The following is a 13,233-nucleotide window of genomic DNA, read 5'->3' on the forward strand; positions in this document are numbered from 1 at the left end:
CTACGAGGCCGCTTGATGATGCTCTGTATCTGTCTTTGTCACTGCGTCTGTGTGTGTGTGTGTCTTTGTGTGTGTGTGTGTGTAATGCATTCTGTTCAGGGAGGACATTGTGGAGTGTAAGGAGGTGCTGCTGTACTCAGATAAAATGTGTGTTTTGGATGCGTCGCTCAGTAGGTGGTGTTTGTGTACGCCGTCTCATAATTGCTGCCTGTCTTTGTTTTGTGTCTGCTTGTGCGATTGTGTGTGTACGTGTGTGTGTGTGTGGGCGGAGAGTTAAATGAAACGAGTGAGTATTAAGTTTAAGCTGAGGTGAGAAGGCGGAAGCTTCTTTTCCTCCGTCATCCATCTCTACCTTGTTCCTCACTCACCTCTCTTCTTCTCTTTCATGTGACATATTACTTTCTTCTCTCGCATCCAGTCTTCCCTCTCTGTCTGTCTACCACACACACACACACACACTCACACACGTGCGCGCGCTGTACAGGAATTACGCCTGATCCGCGCTGAGTCTTTAGCTTGTCTGTCTTTGAACATCAGTGCTGTTGCTTTTGAAGCTTCTCTTTGAATTACTGCGTTTCTGTTTTAAGCACGCACAGATAAAGGGCCGGCTAAGGCGTCACCGTTCGGCTGCAATCTTTCTATACATAAAGACGACAAACATAAGCTGTGAGGTGTGTACACACAAACATAAACAGACATGTACTCGCAATGAACTCAAACAGACTAAGACTTTGTAATAAACCAGAATTTTTCTGGAAAATCTAAGTAGATCTTACGTTTGTAATTATTAAACCAGGGTGTCTAAATGTTGTGTACAAAAAGTTTCTGAGTTTCTCCAGGAGATATCTTCAGCTGGCGGCTGTGAAACAGTCTGTAATGGCTGCATTGCTACCCCTGCGTGGAAATGCATCCAAACAAAGTGCATCCACTAAAAGTTCTTGTTGTTTCCGCTGACAACATCACAGAAAGGATCCCTGCAGAGATAGACCTTTTTGTTACAGAGGAAGATGATTTTTTTAACCACAAACAGACGTTACATCGCTCTCTTTGAAGCCACCAGACTCCATTGACAAAAACAGTCATTTTACCTTGCAGATCACAGAAGTTGCCGCTGCCTCGATTGGTTAGTTTGTTGGTGTGTTACACAAAGTGTTCGATTCCTTATAAATATATAAAATACAAAAACTGATCCTGAAAATGATTTAAAGTGATGTTCTCTAATATCTCAGTTTAATTCACTTTGGCGCCCCCTATGGCGATAAACGGTAATTGTGGGAGCACACTTCCCAGATATCCAGACAGTGCTGCATGTGTGACGTCCACGGTCGGCTCCGGTTGTAACTCTTGATTTTCCTGTTTCTTCTTCTTTGGATTTTCACTTCTTGTTGAAGTTGTATCTGTAGTCATCCATCTTTTCTTTGTTTGTTCAGCCATAGTAGATTACTGTTTACTCGCAACACTTGCAGAGAGCGGAAAAGCAGCCGCTTAGCTCCGCCTACCCTCTCTGGCAGACCAACCACTGCTGGCTGATGGAGAACGCGTCACTAACTGGGCGCCGCCACAGACACCCAGCCCATAATAATACTATATACTGCAAATGCAGAGGCTTTCATCAGTGGGCCACAGGCTCAGTCACCATTGTGTTACCTCATTCAGAGATAGAGACTTACAGACATTTACAGGAATTTTTACTTTAAAGAGGAAGATGATTTTTTAAAACCACAAACAGACGTTACTTCGCTCTCTTTTACCTTGCAGAACACAGGAGTTGCTGATCTACCGCTGCTTCGATCACTTAGTTTGTTGTGTTATACAAATAATGTTGGTGTCCTTATAACCATATAAAACACAAAAAAAACAGTAGACGGTAGACAAGAAACTAGAACAGAGGAGGTAGAATTACCGTTTTTCTCAATGAAGTTTGGTGGAGTTGCAGAGAGCGATGTAACGTCTGTTTGTGGTTAAAACAATCATCTTCCTCTGTAACAAGAAGGTCTCTCTCTGTAGGGATCCTTTCTGTGATGTTGTCACACACTTAGAAGAACAATCTGAGCCTGTCAGTGGAAACAACAAGAACTTTTAGTGGACGACCTTTGATTGACGGAAGGATGACCTTGCAGTTATTACAGCCTTTTTTTGTGGCTGCTAGCTGAAGCGATCTACTGGAGCAATCCGAAACTCACTGCACAAACTCATTTAGTCATTTAGATATAATAGAGCCCAGACTTAATGATACATATAAAGGTAACACTGATTGGACCCATCCTGTTTTATGTGCACTATTTTTTGTCATGCTATAATATGTTTGAGTTTGAGCATTTAAAGTGTTAGCAGGCGTAATTCTGAACTGAACTAGGCAAGGCAAGCTGTTAACCCCTGCTCCCATTCTTATGCTAAGCTAATAGCTCCCTGGCTGTATTTAGCACGCACATGAGAGTGGTATTGTAGTTTGAAGTGTTTTATTCTCTTGGTATCCTCGACTTCCGCTCGGCTGCGCTGATGAAATTAAGCCCCAGGCCTGATCTGATGCCATCCTTTAACAACACGTAATGACGGCTCAAACGCTGCGAAAGACAAGATCCCAGTCGCAATAAAACTCGACTTTTCCTTTAAATTAATTTTTGATTTTAGCAGAAAGTTTGGCTGCTGCTTCTTGTGCGCATGCATCCACTCACACTGACACACACGGTCTTAATTTAAGCATTTTGGATTGGCAGGAAATATTTGGCCCCCGTTTTCTGCTACTGCACACACACTCAGACGTTCTCCACACACACACACACACACACACTATGGGACTAAGTTATTTGGCTGCGTGTTTTGGCCACTAGTTTTTGGTATCTACGCAGACACGCGCACACTTAGGAATTAACTTTGTCTTGGCAGACAGGAAATTCTGTCTTTTTTGTTTCTGCATGCGCACAAACACACATGAGAGTGTGCACACGCGCATGCACACACACAATGGGCAGTAATCCCCCCGTATATGCCAGAGCTTTGGGCAGAGCGGGGATTTTCCTCTTCAAAGAGCAGACCACCCATCGCAGCGTCGGAACAATGGTGGCCGAACTCCGGAAGCTTTCCTGTGGCGGGGTGGGAGTCGACACACACACACACACACACACACGTAGCGGGTGACACACACAGTCTTATGCATTCACATGTCAAGATACACAAACACGCTTCTGCACAGAGAGACTTCCAGGGATATGTTTGAACCTGCAGGCTGCATGTTACACACATTCACACACGCAGGCCGCCTTGTGGAGCTCTTGGGAGGACGCAGGTTTGTGCGGTGACAGACAGCAGATCTGGGCTGTGTGTGACCGGAGGGCGGGCGGACGCTCGACAAAAGAGCAAAGACACAGAGCGAGGAGGGAGAGGACTGAAGGGATGAAGGGACAGAAGGAAACCCTGAAGTCCAGCTGTTTGCGCTCCTGAGCTGCTCTGTCCTCCAATCTTTGCACTCCTTCTTTTTCACTTTTCTTCTTCTTTTGTTCTTATTCTGTGCCGGGGGGGTCTGCTCAGTGCTACTGATTCACTCGCAGACAAATTAAAAATATTTGTTGCTCTAAAGCAGAACTCGAAGACAAAAGACGGCGAGGCGACAGAGAGCAGCCGGCGTGTTGTTGGGGAATGTCGCCCCGAATGTTTGGATGCCCCCTCCCACCCCCACCCCCCACATCCTCCCTCCTTTCTTCTCTTTTGTCACAGAAGCAACACTTTCATGCTTATTTGCTGCAGAAATTGTCTCTTTTTGATTGATTTGTTCTTTGTGGCCGCGCACAAAAACAGACTATTGTTGGATTTCTTTATTTTTTCTGTATTATTGTTTTTATTGACAGCCGTAAGCAGGGACAGAAAACACCTCTGAAAGACAGACGCACAAAACTGGCAGCTTGTACAGTCGCAACACGTCCTCACTCCCAACTCATCAAGCACATCAGCTTGGTCAGAGGCCTTGCTCTTCAAAATAATCACCATGAAGAGGATGGAGATTTACTGTAGAATTACCAAACGTTTTTACCTGGCTGCAAAACAATTACCCCCTCTGGGACAATAAAGTTGTAGGTCTCCCTGTACGGCGAGGGCAAGTTTATTTATATAGCACGTTTCAGCAACAAGGCAATTCAAAGTGCGTCAGACTAGACATTCAAAGCATCATGACAAAGGGCAAAAGAAACATTATTTAAAAATGATCAAAACAAGCCGTTAAAAAGCCAAGACGAGGTAAATTAAACCGCTAAAACAGTTTTGCACGTACAGGAGCGTAAGTTAGTGATAACAGACAGTCAACGTCCAGTCTAGACTTTCAAAATAAAGGGGTCAAATTAGCAGTAATAACTAAGCAATGTCCTGTCAGCCTTCGGACATGAAAAGGTCCTGTGAGTGACAGTAAATAAGGAACGACGTTAGTATGTTAGTTAGTTAATAAGACCAAGTAAATAAAAGAGCAATGTTTGGTCAGACTTTTAGAATGAAGCAGGAAACTGCTCCGTGTCGAGGTCCGATTCACAAAGCAAAGTTTTGGAGATCCGTGCAGTTTGCTCTTGTTTTGCTTTTGAGTGCGACGGCTCACTGCGCTGCAGTTCCCACCAGCTCTCTGCAGAAGGTAGTATTTTCACTCTAACTGCACGGTGCCGTTAGAGCTGTCGTTAATTAGACGCTTTTTTGCCACAAAGCTCATTTGAATAGAAAGGAGACAAATTTGCCCCGAATGTCTGCATAATGACTCATTTAAATACGAGCAGCAGCGGAGCACAGAGACGCCGTTTGCTCTGCAGCTCAACTTGAGGTGCATTAAACCCTCCGGTGTGCTTTGAGCATCAGGCTTAGGACGTTTTCACATTCGGTACGATCGCTTCGTACAGTACCCTCTCCCCCGCCGAGCAGCTTTCACATAAGTAAATTCGTTCCGTACCCGAGCACACTTGCGGTTGGACTCTGAAGCAGAAGGTGGCGGTAATGCACCTCAAAAACACAGAAGAAGAAGAAGAAGAGTATCCTCAACTGCATCACATTGTTTATGTTGTCGTTTCAGTGTAGAAAAGCATGTGAATCGCATGATCCCAAGCCCGTACAATGCAGCCGACCTTCGCTCTATGCCTGCTATAATTCATATTTTGGAGAAAGTTTCAAAAACGACCCGCTCACCTACATTCCTACGCTATCAGCCATGGCCGTGCAGTTCAGAGGATGAGATGGGCAGTGCTGCATGCATGAGCGGGTTTCGGAGGAGACATCATAAAAGCAGTCCACTGCTGTGGTTTGGTACGTTTACCTTTCACATCTGATGCGTACCGTAACCAAGTACGCATGAACCGTACTCGAGACCACCTTTTCAATCCCCGAGTACGGTACAGAGTGTTCACACTACTCGAACGAACTGGACTTTGGGGCCAAGTGTACTCGGATGCCTAATGTGAAAGCCCCCTGTCATTAGCACAGGTTTAACGGGCGCAAAAGCTGCGCAATCCTTTGGTTAATTAGGTCCTTAGCAACGGTAAATACGCAACAACTGGTAGACTTTCTAAATCAATTTTTTTGATTGTATTTTCGAAGAGTTTTGGTTGTGCAACAATAATTATTGCACATTTAACGTTGGTGCATAAACATAACCAAACTGTTTCCAGACTACTCGGTTGGATTGAGGACAGAAGATCTCGGTTTGCTTAAAACAAAATACAAATATTATTAATGTGCTAACTATAAGTTATGTATGTATTTAAATCACTGTCTTAAGTTGGATTGTTATGACGCTAACATTCATTATGTAACTTGAAGTCAGCTTCTTAAAAGAAATCAACATTGACTCTTAAGTTCACACCTCGGTCTCGTGGATCACAGTATTTATTTTCATCTTCAGGCTCTTCCTGCTTTGTCGCCCGACATCAACGGCTAATCAAGTTAGTAACCTCGGACAGCTTCCAGGAGCGACACTGGAGCGTTACCTGCAGAGTCATATTTTGAAGCGTCGAGCCACTGACCAGCTGAACTTTTGGCGAGAAGGGAGTAAAAACAGGTTGATGGTTGGAGAGCTAGTTGGTATTCTCATGTTGTCATTTTGCAGCCACGTTTCTGGGGGTAACTTTCAGAAAATTCATCCGTGAAATTGAAAGTTAATTTGCTAAGTACGAGCGTGTGTGTGTGTGTGTGTGTGCGTGTGCGCGCGCAGGAGGACGGTGGCTTTTGTGCCCAGCTGGTGGACTTTTATACATCTCTCCCTGTGATTTATTCCTCTCAGTTTACTGTTAGCCGTCAAACTTCATGGGTGAAAAACTGCTCGCGTTGCAGAAATTTCTGAGAGACACAGATAGTGTTTATTTGTTGAAAATTTATGAGCGCCTTGTTATGTGGCTGTCTTTGCCGTGTTTGCCTCGCTGTCTGTCTTCCCCTCAGGCTCTCACACACACACACACACACACACACACACACACACACACACACACACACACACACACATCCATTTCCCTCACTTGTTTCTCATGTTTGCATTTTAGACGTTTAGTTGATTAAAAGCATCTTTCAGTCCTTAGTTGATTTATATGAACCGTTACATTACTGTGTGTATTTGCAGATAAAGGCAGGTAGATGTAGGGTGTGTAAAGATCTCTGACCTGACTTCACAGCTCAGAGGCTAAAGGTCGACTTCATTCATTTTCATCCATACTTTGCGTTTTTGCTGGCGTGCAGCCTCCGGTCCGTCCAGGTTTCATCACTCAGCGTGCTTCAGTCTTCGGAGGCCGACACAACGAGCGAAACAAGTCTCCAGGTAGACGCTGAGCTCCCATGCAGCTTCTTGGCTCCTTTCCTGATTGCTTTTCTTCCACAAACTATCAAAGTCATCATTTCGGCTGCAGAGGAAATCTGATAAATTGCAGCGGTTTGTGAAGCAGTATGAGATACGATTAGATCTCATACTATAGATTTATGAGAAATGAATTAGTTGTGATACGTTTTAAAACTGCACTTTAGTTTTCTATGAACAAAATATAAAATGAAAAGGTGTAAAGAGTGATCCCTTGATTCTGCAGCTCTGTAGCTTTAGTTTAGCATCTTTGTGGTTTGACAGTAGCAGAATGCTTTGCAACACAAGAGTCAACATCATTTGTAGTTTAACCCAAGCTGTTCCCTTAACTTTTTTTTAATTACCAAACACACGATAGAGACGTGTTAGAAAGAACAGACGTTAGAGCGAACCTTGAGACGGTTGCTAATAATCCTTACCGTTCATACGAGATGGAAAAAAAGGGTTGTGCCAGAACTTGATGAAAAGGTATGAGAATGTGCGAGACATTCGAAGCGTTATGCACAGCAAACCTGTGCAGACCTTTTCATATATTAAAGGAATATGGATATATTTAAGATCCTTATAAGGTGATGTTCACCGTGTTCCACTGCAAACTAGTGGACTTTGGCTACCCTAAACATTACGTCTAAATCTACACAGGTAGCGTATTTTCGACACGCGTGTGCCGGGACAGAGCCGCTCTAATGCTGCAATCTCCACCAGCCGCGTGTGCTGTGCTGCTGCGCGTCAGTGAAGCGCAGAAAGCCATTGACTTCTCTGTAAACACACTACAACAAACAAGGAATCCATGTTAAACCATGTGATGTCTTCATTTTGGCAAACTTTAATATGCTTCAAAGTTGTTGACAGGCTAGATGAATTTGAAAGAGCAATGGATATGTATTTCCTGGGTAAACCAATCCTATTCATTCTCATTTGATTCTACATCCGACATAAATACAGAATTTATGCACAATTAAGAAATACGTCTACAAGTCGGTTGCAAAGTTTTCTTCTTCTACTATTTCCTGCACACTTTTTGCCGTCACTGCCGCCCCCTATTTGTGGCCAGGAATTGAACCACCATTGGCTGACTTTGAGGCTCTTCTTTGCTGCAGTCACAGTAGATCGCAAAATAGATGCTGCCGTGACGCTTACGTGTCGCGCACGTTTGTCTAACACGACAGTGTCGGTGTACAATCCCAGTAAGTGTCATCCAAGCCGCTGCTTCACAGTTAAAGACTTCCATTGGCTGGAAGCATTTTATTGTTAAGCAGCTCAGGCCAGTTGAAATACAGAGCATAAAGAAATGTGTGTTTGCCTATAAATTTTAAAGATGAATAAAACCGGATTCATTCTGGCTTTTCAACCTTGCATACGCGTACACAACTGTCCGTATCATGAAGGCAAATTGTTCACATACTTGTCTATGCACTACACGTGTAACTGGAGGATACCTCTAGAGGGCGCACCAGAGACTGTAAACAAGAGACATGGCGTCGGCACCGTCCTTGCTCAATCTCTCCAACATGTTCCTCCGTGCTCGGACGTAACGCTCCCGGACTTGTTTCCATTTAGTTTTGCAGGTTTCCACGTCGACTTCTAAAACAGGCATGTTTGTCTCTGTGCAGCGGCAACGACACATCGTACACATGTGGATCATTGTGGACTTGGTCTATCAGCTCGTCTTCAGAACTTTCTGCCATCATTGTCCCTGCTGCTGTGTTGACCCTGTCACATCCCCTCTGCCTCTACACTGACCCGACTGTTCATGTGCCGACTGCAGCTTGTGTATGGGTAGCGTTACTGTTTGAGGACGTGCACGGCCGTCGCTCCAAACAGACGCAGGGAACACGTGGCAGCAATCATGCCTTTTAAATGTCTCAGAGGTTTTTAATAACACATTGATGATATCTTATTGGACATCAAGACAACCTGCAGAGATTCAGGAGACGGACCCATGCCTTCACTAATTTGCATGAGATAAAAATAATGATCACATTTTTGTTGGAGTGATCTGTTGTTTATGGAGGAACGATTGACTGCGCGCTGGTTCAAATGACGAAACAAAATTGAAAGTGTTTTTGAATGCTTGGTGGCGTGTGCGTACGTGTGCCTTTGTGGAGGTGCGGCCCCTCATTTATGGAGCTTTTTCGGTGTCTGCTTGACAACTAAACACAAGCTCCTTCTGCCAAACAAATGGGAGCCGTGTTGGAGGAGAGAGGGGGCGGACCCGGCCCAAACCGCAGAGACGGGCACTCTGTGACAGCTGCTTTCATCTCCTTATTATTCCTCCTTCACTCTCAAGGATTTTTGGGCTTCCTAAAGTATTTCTGTCGCTCTCTCCTTCCTCTCCCCCCCGCGCTTCCTCGCTTTCTGTCACCGCGCTGTGATTGGCTGTTATGACAGAGCCGTCGCCGGGCTGTCAGCCTCTTTAAAGCTCGGTTTAATTACTCCTTTTCACTAACATGACACGTTCATGCACAGATGCATGCAAACTCGCACACAAGAGGGAAAGTCGCTCGAAAAAAACAACACACAAGCCGAAGCTTTCAGCTGCACGCCTGGCCGTCCTGGCTGTAATAAAAATGGTGATTGAACTCTCCGTCAGCTGCTCTACCTGACAAAAGCAGACCCCCAGATGTTTGTCAGCGCTGGTTTTTCTGTTTCCTCCGCATAGCTTTGAAAGCATCGTGTAGATTTGTGAAGGGCCAGCCGCCGCTGGGTTTGATGGGCGCAGATCGATGGCGCGGCCTGCTGTGCCAGGCTCTGAATAGCCAATTAAAGCCATTGAGACGGAGGAAAGAATGGAGGGTGATGTGAAGAAGTGATTAAAGGAGGATGATGAGAGGGAAAAGGAGGGAAAAGATGCAGAAGCGGTTCCTTTCCCCCCGTAAATGTTTAATATTCTGCGTCGTAGACTCCACAATGCTTCTCCTCCTCCTCATCATTCCTCCAGATAAAGATTCCCTGACGGATCGTTCGGCTCATGCTTCCATAAACAGAAGACAGCAGTGCACTGGGTTGAGACCTGACTGATGGAGGGAAGCTGAGACAGATGTACAGATTTGCTAGAAATGGAGGGAAAACAATGAGAAAGCTCTGTCGCGTGTGAATGCCAAGCTGTCTGCGAAGGGTTTCATGTCGGCCTAAATTTTCCCTCTCCTCTTTTTCTGCCACCTTTCTTTCTTCTTCTTTTCTCTCTGTCCTTCCACTACCTCTCCTGTCCCTCCATCCCCCCATTCATGTCCCGAAGTCTCTGTCCTCTATTTTCCATCCTCGTCTCCTTTCCTTTCCCTCCTTCCTTTCTACCTTTTTTCTCCTTCCTCTCTCCTCTTCCTCTTGTCTTTTCTACACAGTTGCTTTGTCACAACCCTTTGTGTCTTACGCAGATGCACATGGTACCCCTCAATGTCTGCACGTAGCTTTAAACTAACTGTAATGTAAATATATGTGCTGCAATATTTGAAACTGGGAGACACACCAACAAAGTTTGGGGTCGAGACCAGGGTTCCTTGTGAATCCAAACGTAAATGTTGTTCAATATTGTTAAAACCTACCACATTATGTTTTTCCGAACGTTAACCATTTAACCCAAACCGAACCAAACAGACCGATTTATGTTTATGAAACAGTTTCTGTTGCCCACATTGAGGCAACAGACGCTACATTGGGTGTCAAGACATGCCAAAGTGTTGTGACAAAGCAACTCGCTAACTCAAGCTAACTCTGGTCTTCATGAGGATACATGCTAGTAGACACCGCTGGTAAACTGTAGGTACAGAGACCCCCCACAGCCATGGACATGCTCCTGAGACAAACGCACCAACCGCTTTCGCCCCAACACTACAAGAGAACAACGATAACAGCGAAACCTAAAGCGGTAATGCTGTGAGGCCTAACGGTAATGTAGCTTTAGTTAACACTTCCCTACGCATGGTCGAATTAACTGTTCAATCCACAACTCCAGCTCTGATCTCCTGACACAAATACAACTCAACTCAAATCATCCAGGTGTTTTCTCTCACCTAATTCCACTCCCCGTAACATCCCGCCTCCAGAGTGACGTACGTAATGCCTACCGTCACCGTATCCTGCTAGGGGAAACTCACTACAATTAGCAACACCTTGATGCGTTCAACACAAACAACTGATTTAATAAAAAATGACCAAACACATGGGATCAATCGCAATTGGACGAGCCCCCAGTTTGTCATGGCCAGCTCAAAACCAATGACAAATAACGGGAGGACACGAGGAGTTACTTCCAAATAATTAGCGATGTATTTTAATCAAATTACAAATAAGAGAAAGTGAGGGGTGCTTTTCTAGGATTGGGAACACCGGGCCCCTGACGACCCGCCCACACCCACTGGCATCTGAAACAGAGACAGACGAGCAAACAGCCAACCAAGCGACAAAAAGGCGAGGTCGTCACAATGACCAGGGATGACCTGCATTTCCTTCCCCTCCTACATTCTACCACCCTGTTTCCCCGCTTTTTTACTCTTCATCGTTCTTCCTTCAGCAAGTCTTTCACTCCCTTTCATTTACTGCCAGGTCCCCTGTTTCTTTTCGACCCTTCCTTCCTTTCCTGTATTTCCGATGTAAAAGATAAACACAAACGGTCGTAATATGTTTGTATTCGTCAAAGGTTAAATCCTAAAAGATTTCCCACCAGATCACAAACTAGATCTTTGACGGTTTATAATTTGAGAACTTTCTGACAACATTCGACCCTGAAAAACCCCAAATGCAGAAACCAATCATGAATAAAATACCCTAAAATCTAATCCACTAAAGGTGTTGTTGCATTCGGACGTCATATCCAACAGACCTGTTGCCCAACCTCGCATTCTTTCCATTCAGGATCTTTTCAGATAAGGTCCTGCAGAGTCTGCACTGAAGATCAGTAAAAACATATAACCACATTTCTTTATCTGCAGCCGCCTGGAAATCCAGTGATGCCTTTTGGCAGATCTGCAGTCTTTATGACATTTTATCTGGTTTCAAAGTAAAACATTACAGAAATCGTATGTTTGCTAAATCATTTAAGCATCAGTCACAGATCCGACCCCCCGTGTTCTCTCTGGACACTTTATGGATCTTTTACAGATCAATAACCTTGATCTTTCCAGATACAGGTCGCTTCAGTCCAGTGTTCATTCTCCCTCTCCTCCCTCCCAGGTACCCTTCCCTACGACATCAAGATAGTCATTGCCGGGAACCACGAGTTGACCTTTGACCAGGAGTTTATGGCCGACTTGATCAAGCAGGACTTCTACTACTTCCCCTCCGCCTCCAAGCTGAAGCCGGAGAACTACGAGAACGTCCAGTCGCTGCTCACCAACTGCATCTACCTGCAGGACTCTGAGGTCTCCGTGAGGGGCTTCAAGATCTACGGCTCCCCCTGGTGAGTGACTCGCAGCACTGCAGTGCACACAAGCGGAAACAGTGTGGGTTAGGTTTCACTTTCATTTTGTTTGTTGTCACCATCTTCGAAAATGAAGACAACTTTTACACAATATTTTGGCTTTATGTTTCGAGGATGTGCAGACCTTTGACCTCTGTTTCTTCCTTTTAGTGTCTTGTATTAGCCTGGAATTGCAAGACCAATTTGCAAACAACCTCTCAGATAATGTTTGATTTAAACTACCGTCCAGTTTTGTGACAGCAGATTCAGAAAGTTCCACATCAGTGGCAGCCATCTTGTTTGTTTACAAAAATGTCTTAGGGTCACACCTCTGTCAGTCATCTTAACAATCCCGCCCTGTGCAGTATTAACGATTGTGATTGGCTGATCTGATTGAGGATGGAACTGTGTCATACTTGCATATCCGTATCAGATAAACATGTACACATTACCTGGTTACGTATTGGGTGCAGGCATCAAACCTTCTTGATGATGATATCTCCAGATGTTCCTGTGCTGTGAGGGATGTTAAGAGTGATTTTACTTCCTTGGTCTGCTCAGGAGAACGTTGTGGCCGCACCGATTTCAAATATTACACGTTCAGTATTTACGATCTGACATCCTGTTGTGTGGGGGAAACCCCGACGGCAGCCAAGCACGCACTCTGTGGATCGTCACGTGGAACCAAACGCGAAGAAGGAAGCACAACAACTGCAGAGCATGGCAACAAAAGCAAACGTGTAACATAAAGTAACATGTCCAGCCCGTGTTCACGCCGTCTCCACCACTTCCTCCACAGTTTGTTCTTTTTTCTTCCTGAATTTTCCGTAAAAAGTCCAAATCCTCACCAATTCTTCCTGCCCGTCGTCGGCCATGTTTGTTTACTCTAAAGTCTCGTTTGACCGCCAGAGATTCAGTGAGATTTCCAGCCGTGAGAGTCGGACTCTGGTTGTTGGTGAATGAATCTGTTCGTGTGTGGTGTGCTGTTTGGGTCAGATCGTTGCTCTCCACACTACAGGAACAAAACTGT

General features: G+C 44.9%; 1 protein-coding gene across 1 annotated transcript in view; it reads left to right on the forward strand.

The window, feature by feature from the left end:
• Nucleotides 1-13,233, forward strand: part of mpped1 (metallophosphoesterase domain containing 1) — a 94,653-nt gene that overhangs the window by 21,829 nt on the left and 59,591 nt on the right. The window contains exon 4 of the mRNA XM_069670758.1: nucleotides 11,978-12,203. Within this exon, the coding sequence (XP_069526859.1) occupies nucleotides 11,978-12,203 (226 nt within the window). The remainder of the gene's footprint in view (nucleotides 1-11,977; nucleotides 12,204-13,233) is intronic.

Source organism: Semicossyphus pulcher, unplaced genomic scaffold (genome assembly GCF_022749685.1).
Source record: "Semicossyphus pulcher isolate SPU_LCO1_2020_fin unplaced genomic scaffold, fSemPul1.0.p SCAF_20, whole genome shotgun sequence".
Classification (NCBI taxonomy): domain Eukaryota; kingdom Metazoa; phylum Chordata; class Actinopteri; order Labriformes; family Labridae; genus Semicossyphus; species Semicossyphus pulcher.